Source organism: Taudactylus pleione, unplaced genomic scaffold (assembly GCF_031769625.1).
Source record: "Taudactylus pleione unplaced genomic scaffold, aTauple2 ptg000019l, whole genome shotgun sequence".
Taxonomy (NCBI): domain Eukaryota; kingdom Metazoa; phylum Chordata; class Amphibia; order Anura; family Myobatrachidae; genus Taudactylus; species Taudactylus pleione.
The window spans coordinates 11,023,330-11,035,462 of NW_028284421.1; the positions used below are offsets into that span (position 1 = coordinate 11,023,330).

Below are 12,133 nucleotides of genomic sequence, written 5' to 3' on the forward strand. Positions count from 1 at the left end.
GGAGGGTTAGGGTTATAAAACGTACAAAAATCTGTTGAGAGTCTGACCATCGGGATCCCGCACCCGACCCAGCCTGTTTCTGCTCCTCCAGACATGCTGTCACTTTGCTCTACAAACCCATGTACTTTGCAGAAATCTGGGGCTTCCAGTACAAGTCAAGCCCTGCAATGTCACCAGAGCATTTTGTTCTGCATCATAAATTAGGTCCACATTTATTGAAGTGTTTAGTCTAGGTCAAGAAATAATGTTGATGCCTCATAGAATCTGTTCATTCATTCTTAAGTGAAGGCCATGTCCACTGTCACACGATATGTGTTGCATGATGTAATGAACTATGTTAGGTTTTGATAAAGCCATTTGCAATCTTGTGTTGTAATTGAACCTGTTGCTTTAGTAACTGTAAAATAGAACTGGGAGGAGGAGGATAAACACTGGAAGATAGGCCAGACAAGACACCTGCTATTAGAGGTTATTTACTCACTGTCGAGTTTCCCAATTAATTCTGATGAACCCCTGAATATGTACAAATATATAACGGTCAATAAAGACTAGATAGCTTCTAGGCAGCTGTGTAAAATATTCCATCCTGATGTAACATTCTCGTCAGGATTGAATAATTGACATTATCCCCAGTATTGAATATTATTTTATACAGAAATGTAGGTTTAGGTTGTGGCATAATATGTAATAGTAATTAATATACTTTAGCCTTGGTTTAACAGACAAGATGTGAAGGAGACTGTCCTTGACCATGTAAAAAAGCATGCATGCATAACAACATGGGGCTGGATTCACTAAGTGCCAGCTTTCGTAAATTGTCGATCCTCGCTGGTTTTGTGCCTGAAAATTTAAAACATCAATAATATTACGTAGAAAACGTGCCTGGTATTGCATTTAATGCTACTGTGGTTTTAATTTGGGGTGCAAACACACAAGCTGCTTAGTAAATCTAGGGGAAGGGAATCTGCGGAAGAAGTCTTATAGCTGGACTTTTCTGTACCGTCTCTACTAAAGATTTACACACATCATAAACGTAGTACACTACTGTGATAGTTACTCTTTTTTATGTACGAACCCTTGATGTAAAGAAAAAAAAAAAATCGACTAATAGAAGATTGAAAGCATCCAAAAGACTTAAGTATTTCTACAAATTGAGATTGATTTGAATATTTTGAATATTGTATCCTTACAGTGGAGCGCAAGGTTTCTATCTTCCTTTATTTACATATTCATTTTGCCAGTACAGATAACACCGGTAAGAATCCTGAGCTGCTCCTTTCCAGCGCAAGATCATTATTTTTATTTGATATTCTGCTTAGTAAATCTGACTAAATACAGTCCAGTGTTCTCCCCAGGCTGTTTTGTTCGGGCGCATCGCCCAGCAGCAACAGCCCACCGTCCATCACTCCCTCCCGCCCCAATATGCGTCCCGTCCCCCTCAACGTGTCCTTGTTGCCATGGATGCTGGATGTGACGCCGAGCTGCCAGCCAGTCATCACCAGAGGGAGCACACCCTTCGTGGGATGGAGTCTTTGCAGCCTATCCAAGCGGAGTCTCTGCAGTCAATCGGGACAGCCACACAGAGCTCTGTATTCAGTGACACAGCGGCCGCAGCAGTGTCTCATAATAAAGGAGGGCAGGTAGAGCCGGATTTAGGAGAGGGCGAGTACACCCTGGCCAGTAAGGTGTCTGACATCGGATCTTTGTTACTGATGTGATCTGAAGTGATGTGCTACTGCTGAAGGGAAAAAGACCCTGGGTCATTAGTGCGGCAGCAGAGCAAAGTGATTGGCAGACGGTTATTAAACTGAAAAGTTGATATAGCTTCATGTGTATATAACCTTTCTGTGTTGTAAGTCCTGTGAGTGCTGCTGCTCTACGTCTGCTACATACCTCGTCTCCCACAGAAGGCACCCAGTCATGCTGTTATTCAACTAGGGAGAGAGTACCAGCCTCTTTTCATTATCTATCATGATTTTTATATGTGATGGGAAAGGGAGCAACTGTCTAATTTTGTTTTTCCTAACATATGGGGGAGAGGGGGCACTAGTCCCTTACTTTGCCAGGGGCGCTTGGACCCTTAGATACACCCTGGCTCTCAGTGCATCTGGCATCTGTGTCCTCTGGCTATAAGGACACGTTAGTGAAGGTTCTGGACGACGGGACGTGGCACATTGGGGCGGGAGGGAGTAGCAGACAGTAGGTTGTACAGGGATGCACCGTTTTGGAGCCAGCAAGGTCAGGGCTTAAAACATTTTATTATTGCGAAGGCCCCCTCCCGGCTACTTCTTAACACCACCCGGCTGGAAAACTTTTCTGGGGAGAACACTGCAGTCTGAACAGATGTATCTATGGTTGAACCTTATTGAAAAACTGACAGCATCTGATGTTAAATTATTTCTGCCATTATTGTGCCCTGAAATAGAAATTCTGTATACTAGTGGTTTTTCCATCACTTTATAACAAACACTTATGTTAAACCCCAGATATAATAAACTACTACCAACATAAAAGAAACTACTCTTCCTATCCGTTAGGGCGGAGGTGCAGTGGCATCAAAAGATCAGCCTCACCGGGCGGCCACCTCATCGCATGCTGAACCCAGGAGCTAACCACAATAACCTGAGCATCTGGAATTACAATCAGCTTACCCGCGCATTAGGTCCACAAGTACTGGTGCACTTTCCACAGCTATATCACAAGCCATTGGAGGCCATCGGGACTATTTATATAAAGCGGCTTACTGTTATAACAATGTTGCCAGTGTGAAATAATTTTTAAAGGCACATATGTGCCCTGGTTATTTATTTTACCAAGTAGAATTTTTTTTAAAAAAAATATACATTTTCATTGATTATTGCTTATATATTCATGTTAAATATATATCTACTTTCAATAGTGTGTCTTGATCATATTTAATTCTGCCACATCGGTATTTATTATATAGGTATATTAATTAGCTGTTTCCTTTGTCTTTGTTATGTTTTAGAATTAGCTTTTATTATTTTTGTCTTTTATACTTAAGTAACAGTTTATGAATTTAACTCAGCTTTGAATCAGATCTAATTCATTTGTATACTAATGAAAGATACTGATTAGACAGGTATTTAATAAATAGCTGGACTTGAGACCATCAAGGATCCTTCTAATGAAACACCTCAAGTTACACTTGCTACCGTGTATGATATACAGCAGGTAAAATAAGTATTGAATACATCCACATTTTTCTCAGTAAATATATTTGTAATGGGGCTAGTGTTATGAAAGTTTCACCAAATGTCAGCAACAACCCATGCAATATACACATGCAAAGAAATCAAACCATAGATGTCCATAAATTAAGTTTTGCGTAATAATGTGAAATAACACAGGGAAAAGTATTGAACACGCTTACTGAAATGTATTTAATACTTCGTACAAAAGCCTTTGTTGGTAATGACAGCTTCAAGATGCCTCTTGAATGGAGAAACTAGTCACCTGCACTGCTCAGGTGTGATTTGGCCCATTCTTCCGCACAGTCTTCAAATCTTGAAGGTTCCGTGGGCCTCTTCTATGAACTCTGATCTTTAGTTCTTTCCATAGATTTTCAATTGGATTCAAGTCAGGTGATTGGCTGGGCCATTCTAGCGGCTTTATTTTCTCTCTCTGAAACCAATTGAGAGTGTCCTTGGCTGTGTGTTTGGGATCATTGTTGAAATGTCCACCCTCATTTCATCTTCAGCATCCTGGTAGATGGCAGCAGATTTTTATCAAGAATGTCTCGGTACATTTTTTCCATTCATCCTTCCTTCAATTACATGAACTATGCCAGTACTGTATGCTGAAAAACAGCCCCACACCATGATGTTCCCACCTCCAAACTTCACTGTTGGTAAGGTGTTTTTGGGGTGATGTGCAGTGTCATTTCTCCTCCAAACATGGTGTGTATTATGGCATCCACAGAGTTCAATTTTGGTCTCATCTGACCAGACTATGGGGGTCATTCAGACCCACTCGCAAGCGGCAGTACGCTCGCAAGTGGGTCGATGTTCCCCAAGCTGTCGCTCCGGGTCTCGCACCAAAGGGCGCGTGCTGTCGATGGTGACTGACAGCACGCCCCCTTTGGTGGGCGTGCCTGCCAGACGGAGGCGTTCCCATGGGAACGCCTACCGTCTGAAGCCGGCCCCACTGACATCACTAGTGATGTCAGTGGGAGTGATTTTGGTTCTGATAGAGCCAAAATCACTCCAGGGCTTGTGGCTGGGAGACCCTACCGCAGGGTCTCCGTTGCAAGTCCGATGGTCGCGATGGTCAAGACCATCGCGACCATCTTTTTGGACGCTCGTATATGCTGTGGGTGGTGACCCACAGCTATACGAGCGTCCAGGAGGACGCTCCATTTTAATGGAGGAGGAGGGCCCTGATTCAGAGCGAGCGCTCTGGTCAGAGCGTCCGGCTCTGAATAAGGCCCTATATTCTCCCAGTATTTCACAGGCTTGTCTAAATGTGCAGCAAACTTTAAACGAGCTTCAACATGGTTTTTCTTCATCAATGGAGTCTTCCGTGGTGAGCGTGCATACAGGCCATGCCTTTTACTTATTTTCTTTGAAACAATTGTACCTGCTAATTCCAGGTCTTTCTGAAGCTCTCCACAAGTGGTCCTTGGCTCTTGGACAACTCTTCTGATAATTCTTTTCACTCCTCTGACAGAAATCGTGCGAGGAGCACCTGGTAGTTACTTGTTTATGGTAAAATTATGTTCTTTCAACTTTCGGATTATGGCCTCAACAGTGCTCACTGGAGCATTCTGAAGTTTAGAAATCCTTCTGTAACCAATGCCACCAGTATGTTTTGCAACAATAAGGTTGTGAAGGTCTTGAGAGAGCTCTTTGCTTTTACCCATCAAGAGATGTTTCTTGTGTGATACCTTGGTAATGAGACACCTTTTTATAGGTCATCAGTTGGGACTGAACCAGCTTATATTAATATGCACTGACAAGGGGCAGGATTGCTTTCTAATTACTGATAGATTTCAGCTGGTGTCTTGGCTTTCTATGCCTTTTTGCACCTCCCTTTCTTCATGTGTTCAATACTTTTTCCCTGTGTCATTTTACATGATAACACATAACTTAATTTATGGACATCTATTGGTTGATTTCTTTGCATGTGCGTACACACGGTATATACTATACTATGAACGATAATGTTATCGTTCAACTATATATCGTTCATTTTTATGCAGTGAACGACCAACGATGCGCATTCCTGCATGAAAGATAACGATATCTATGATCATCCGTACATGCAGGCCAACTTGCACGATATGGTCAACTTTGCCTGTTCAGAGATGTGGTAGGATGACTTCACTGAAAGATCTCTTTGAAAGATATCTTTCAAGTTGTAGGTAGTACAGATCGTATAGTGTGTATGCAGCTTAACAGTTTTAATATATTGCCAGAGAGGTGCAATAAGCAGGATGTCTCTTAAGAGGCATACACACTAGACGATATGCTCCATGAGCGATATTGTTAGTGTTTGGCCTTGATCGCCCGTGTAAACGACATTGAGCATACACACTCAACGATACAGTTAGCGATATTGTTCAGTGACATCACCCTGCACTTCCCCGAAATGCAGTTCCTGACAATATTGTCAGATTGACATGCATGGTCAAACGACAACAGACATGGTGGACGACCCGCGAAAACGCGCATCGTCCATCGTTTTGAGTATACACACTGGACAATATGAACGATAACGATATCGTTCACTTTTATTGTCTAATGTGTATGCCACTTTAGGCCATAGATAAGGGACATGGTGTCTTATTTATCACTGGACATGGCAGCATATTTATTACTGGGTTTTACCTGATATATGTAATTTCTTATTGTGGCAATAAGAAATTAACATTTACTGAGATTTATCAAAAACATCTGAAAGGAGCCCATCCCTGTGATGTGTTAGAAGTTAAGCGATTTCATTAGCGGTCACTCCAATTCTGTTTTGTGCCTCCACAGCGCTACTGTAAATGCGGTGTCCGCTGATCACGTGCGCTGATCATCGTCAGGAAGGGTCCTGGAACCCTCTCCCCGGGAATTGTTGTGGAATTTAGCCCATAGGCTACAATGGCTAACGCTATCTTCAGATAGTATTAGCTGCCAAGGCTGAACACTGAAATGCTTCTCATTCCAAAGCTTGGTAAACCTGACAGCTTTGCAGCCCCCACAGAAACCCACAAGTATTAGGGCGATAATTAATATTTGCAGTTATCCCCCAAAAACACCCATTATGTGCAAATATTGAATAAGAAATAAACCCAATAATAATACACGTGTCCCCCAAAGGCATGAATGCCGTAGGTAATTAACACTATTCCTCACCTTATATAGTAACAACCAGCAGAACTGATCCCAGTACAGGACGTGTGGAGACTGGGCACTAGACAGGCCCTACCGTTGATACAGACCCCCATTTATTAATGATCGGCCGGCGGTTCACATGCCCACAGCGGCTGCCCGAACAGGATGAAAATCCCGATCGTCCCCAGGTAAGTATTCACTAACCTATTCCCCCACCCTAACCCTCCTTTAGGGTGCCTAACCCTAACCTTCCCCCCGAGTGCCTAACCCTAATCCCCTCTCTGTGCCTAAAAATAACCCCCCCTTCCGCGCCGCCTAAACCTAAGTCCCCCAGAGGGGTGCCTAACCCTTAGTCGCCCCCAGGGGTGCCTAACCCTAACCCTCCGTCCCCCTAGCCTAACCCTAACCTCCTGGGGGGGTGCCTAACCCTAAGTCCCCCCCCCCCCCCGGGAGCCCTAAACCTAACCCTCTCCTTCCCCGCTGCTGTCCGCAGCAGCGCCCGGCATCACTTCGAACGGGATGTCAGGCGCCAGTCTCCCGGTGTCGGTAAAATGACAGGCGTCTAGATGTAGACGCCGGTCATTTAACCCTCGCCGGAATTAAGCAGTCGGGAAACCGGCTGTCGGGATTAGGTCCGCCGGCTTCCTGACTGCACATGTGCGGCGACCATAGCTGGAGAGGGTTCCGGGGGAACCCTTCGCCAGCTATTTATGCGTAGTGTAGCCTGTAGGCTAATGCCATCTTCAGATGGTGGTAGCTGAGGGGACCAATATCGGGAATGTGTTGCATTCCAGATATTGGTAAATCTGGCAGAAAGTTATCAGGGTTGCGTCTGCCAGTCTGAATGGAGGGATCACAGCAGGTATCTGTGGTCCCTCCTAAATACATCTGGGAAAACTCTGTACTATGAGGTAAACCCCCGAAAACGGATTATACCTCAAATATTCAACTATAAATGGGCCCCACAGTCACAGTGTGACACTACATCCTGCTACCGGAGCTCTCACCTCTCCTTTGTCCTCACATGCACTCGCCGCCTGCGGCCTCTGCACGTCCCTTTCCCGCTGCTGTGTGGTCTCTTCCTCCAGGGGAATCTCCTTATGGTCGGGCCTGGTCTGGCCCTCGTCTATGGGCTGACTGTCCGCTGCCCGGCCGCCTCTCTCCTGCTCCTCCTCCAGGCAGCGCTGCAGATGCACAAGACGGTATCTCAGCTTCTCGTTCTCGGTCCTCAGCTGCTCCAGCTCCGGGCTCGGATTGTTGTCCACGGTCCCGTGCATGCCCAGCTCCAGCAGCCGGCCGATCTCGTCGCTCAGCCAGCGGATTTCCTCCTCCTGAATGGTCAGGCGGTCTGCGATCTGGGCAGCCATGATCCTCCACAGTCAGTCAGTACATACAGAGAGACGGTGACAGCTGCTGCAGGCCGGAGCACTCACACCCACTGGCTGTCTGCTGCTTGTCACTCTCTGTAGTGGGCGATTAGCAACTCTCCCGTTGGCTGAGATCGGGTATCAGTGAAAGCCGGATCGGACCAGATTCCGGAACGCCGGACCAGAAAAGCTCCCTGCAGCGACCTCTGTCGCTGATGAGCTGCGTGTGTGTGTTAGTTACAGGCAAGCTGTCGCCGCGGAGGAAGAGATCACAGCCGGCTCCCTGCACCAAGCTGCCGCTGCCGGACTGACCTGAGATTTAAGTGTATGCCCTGCACAGTAACTCAGGGCACACTGTGCAGGAAGATGCTCCTGCCTCCTAACCCGCTGCTTCTGCTACTGGACAGAGGGAGCAGCACCATAATGGCTGCTGGTGCTACATCTAAGGGGCAGATGTTTTTAATGTAATATTAAATAAAATTCATAATAAATTACCACTTGCCCATTGTTAACGTTGGGATGGTAGGGAGTGTTACTCCAAGCTGAGTGTTTGGGAATAGCCGGAACGAGTGCAGACCACCTTAGATATCCGTTCTGGGTGGCGGAAAATGGCACAGACCAACTCAGCCATACAGGGTGCCGGAATGGGGCACTGACCACCACAGACAGCCATTCAGGGTGCCGGAACGGGCTGCAGACAACCTTAGCTGTGCCGGAATGGTTGGCAGACCACCTTAGATATCCATTCTGGGTGCCTGAACGGTGCTGTTATACCACCATAGATAGCCGATCCGGGGGCCAGAACGGGGAGCAGCCCACCTTAGTTGATCCGGGTGCCGGAATGGGGCACAGACAGCCTTAGATAGCTGTTCAGGGTGCCGGAATGGGGCACAGGCTACGTTAGATAGCCGTTCCGGGTGCTGTAATGGGGCGCTGACCACTTAAGAGAGCCTTTCCGGGGGCCGGAAAGAGGTACAGGTCACTTTAGATAGTCGGAACTGGGAGCAGGCCACCTTAAATAGCCATAACAAGCCGCAGACCACCTTAGATGGCCGTTACGGAAACCAGAATGGGGAGCTGACCATGTTAGAAAGCCATTCTGGGTACCGGAACGGGTCACAGACCATCCAAGATAGTCGTTCCGAGTGCCGTAATGAGGAGCAGACCACCTAAGATAGCCTTTCCGGGTGGCAGAAAGGAGTGCAAGTCACCTTAGATAGCCAAAATGATGCCGGAACAGGGAACAGGCCACCTTAGATGGCCGTTACGGAAACCAGAACGGGGTACACACCATCTGATATAGCCATTCTGGGTGCTGGAATGGGGCACAGGTCACCTTAGCCAACTGTTCAAGGTGCCAGAACCGGGCACTGACTAATACCCCTTTCAGACATACGACCTGGGAAATTTCCTGCTCAGACCCGGGAATTTCTCCTGTGCAAATTCCCGGGTATTTGGTAGAGACCCCCCTTTCACACTATAACGTCTACCCAGGAAATTCCCAGGTAGACCCCTTTCAGACAAGAGCAGGGTTTTTTAGATTACATGGCAACTGCTGGACACAAAGATGAGGTGGAGCTGATGTGAGTGGTGCCAGGCCCTGATCACACACAACTATGTGCCCCCTGTGACTGGCATGCTGTGTATGTGGGGGTGCACATCATTTGAAACACTTCCCAACATGTCCCCAAACTACCTCCCATGGGTGCCCTGGCAGCTCGCCCCCATCCCCAGGCCTCTGGCTGGGCTGCCCCCTGGACACGGCTCCTGCCTGGCACTGACCATGGGCACAGAGAAGAGCAGAGCAGTGGCCGAGGTGCCAGGGGCCGACAGGCCGGGTACAGGTGCACGAAGAGCCGTCACCCACCCATATTTGCGGCAGCAGCAGCGTCCCACCCAGCCCTCCCCGCCTCTCACCTCTACAGTGGCCGGGGCAGGCAGAACCCCCAGTGAGCCAGCATCTCTCCCCGTCACCCGATGCTATGTTCGGGAAATAGGGGCAGTAGTGGTGGTCCAGCGGGAGTGTGGGCGGGTGGTGAGCGGCAGCGCTGAGTGTCCTATAGGACGCTCTGCGCTGTCAGCTCAAAGCAGCAGCGCTGAGCGTCCTATAGGACGCTCTGCGCTGTCAGCTCAAAGCAGCAGCGCTGAGCGCCCTATAGGACGCTCTGCTCTGTCAGCTCAAAGCAGCAGCGCTGAGCGTCCTATAGGATGCTCTGCGCTGTCAGCTACATGTGAAAGCTGCTTGGTGCTGCCCGGGAGTAGTAAATTCCCGGGTAGCACCATTCAGACAGAAGCAGGGTAATTGAAAACCCTGGTCGATTGCAGGGGCGGCTACCCAGGAACGTGTTCCCGGGTAGGTACCTTTCAGACAGACGGGGCTACCCGGAATTTGGCTGAGGCAGGCCAAATTCCCGGGAATCTCGAGATGTCTGAAAGGGGTATAAGTTAGCCATTCCAGGCAGGGCCGCGCCCCGTGCAGAATCCCCTGAATTACGCTATTTGGGGGCGTGCCCGTATGGCACGCCTCCTGTTTAACGTCAGGCTGGGGGCGAGCCCAGCACTCCTTCAGTAGCTGGGCTGCCCCCAGCCCTTTTCCTGCACTAAATGGATCTCTTTCTCCAGGGTCCGGCACAGCCGTGCAGCTGCGGCAGTGGGGGTGCCCAACCTACCTACCTAAACATACTTCAAACTTCTTTATTGGTTAACTACTGATAAGAACTTTCTAAAACTTAATGCAAGCGTACACCGCAGTAGACAACGACTTGTGGATTTATGGCCTGTCTGCTTCCACATTCCTGTACCATTTCATGCCTGATACACCACCTCATGTCTGATACACGCATAAGAACAGGGCCGGTGCAAGGTTTCCGGGTGCCCTAGGCAACATTTCACCAACCGCCCCTGCTCCCTCCAATTCATAATATGCCACGCATCAGTCTCCCCAGTTAAATAACATGCCACACAACAGTGTCTCAAATTCATACTATACTATATAGAATACTACACACAGCAGAGAGCCAAAATCATAATATATGTCAATACTGCTGCAAATTCATAATATGCCACACAGCTGTGCCACAAATTCATTCTATGCCACTCAGCCATGAATTATGGCATTCTTTTATTTTTTAGTGGACTCAAAGGCGCCCTCCAGTGGCTGACGCCCTTAGGTGGCTGCCTGTGGTTGCCTAATGGTAGCACCGGCCCTGCATAAGAATCATGAATAGAAATGGCTGTCAGTAGCCATTTTGCTATCCCAATACAGTCCACCCTTGGGCTTATGGTGTGGAAGACATGTATATCATATTCTCATAGGAATCTTTTCTCCTAATTGGTAACAATTTAACAGAATCCAGCATGTTACAACATTTCCCTGCACAAAGAAATAATACCTTGTTCCCAAGATACATACATACTATAATCATGATTCCATAAATAAGCGTATGCAGTAAACCAGTGAACCAACCCCCTATTTCTGAACAGGGTTGAACCACCGTAACCAACTTTCCTCATAATACTGTGTTAAAGGCCGCACTACTCTCTTGGTTAACAAATGATGTGGAATCTGGGCCTAATTCAGACCCGCTCGCGAGCGCTGAGCGCTCACAAGCGGGTCGATGTTAGGCCAGTGCACATGCGCACGACGGGGGCGGCTCCGTCCTGCGCATGCGCGAGACCCGGATAGCGACGGGCAAGCCATCACTATGGGTCTCGCTACAAAGGGGGCATGCTGTCGATGGTGAGTGACAGCACGCCCCCTTTGGTGGGCGTGGCTGGCCAGACGGAGGCATTCCCATGGGAACGCCACCGTCTGGGGCCGGCCCTACTGACATCACAAGTGATGTCAGTGGGAGTGCTTTCGGCTGTGATAGAGCCAAAAGCACTCCAGGGCTTGTGGCAGACGAGACCCTACCACAAGGGTCTTGTCGCAAGCCCGATGGTTGGGATGGTCTTGACCATCGCGACCATCTTTTTGGCCGCTCGCTATAGCTGTGGGTGGTCACCTACAGCTATGCGAGCAGCCAGGAGGCCGCTCTAAAATTCAGAGGGACGGCCCTGATTCAGAGCGAGCGCTCTGTCAGAGCGTCCAGCTCTGAATCAGGGCCCATGTTTGTTATTAATTTGATTCCCATCTGTAAAGAATGTGGTGGTTATCAAACGTCCCAATGTACAATTGCCAAATCCCCATAGGGCAACCATTTGTAAGCCTTTCTCCCACAAAGGTAATAAACATCATCTGGAAGAATATGTGGAATATTAGCCACCACAGTGTATACATTGGCCAAAAGATCTCTGCTCTTATTAGGTCAGGTGTTAATTGCATCATGTCTGGGGTATTACTACAATTACGTGTAATGTTTAACAGAGCCCACCATTCCCTGGCAGTATTAACCAACTGAGCTCCTACATCCCGTATATGAAATA

General features: G+C 47.9%; 1 protein-coding gene across 1 annotated transcript in view; it reads right to left on the reverse strand.

Moving 5' to 3' along the window:
• Positions 1-8,060, reverse strand: part of LOC148540329 (threonine--tRNA ligase 2, cytoplasmic-like) — an 89,160-nt gene extending 81,100 nt beyond the window's left edge. Inside the window, exon 1 of the mRNA XM_088445429.1 lies at positions 7,349-8,060. Within this exon, the coding sequence (XP_088301555.1) occupies positions 7,349-7,708 (360 nt within the window). The 5' untranslated portion in view covers positions 7,709-8,060. The remainder of the gene's footprint in view (positions 1-7,348) is intronic.
• Between the last annotated feature and the right edge of the window lie 4,073 nt (positions 8,061-12,133).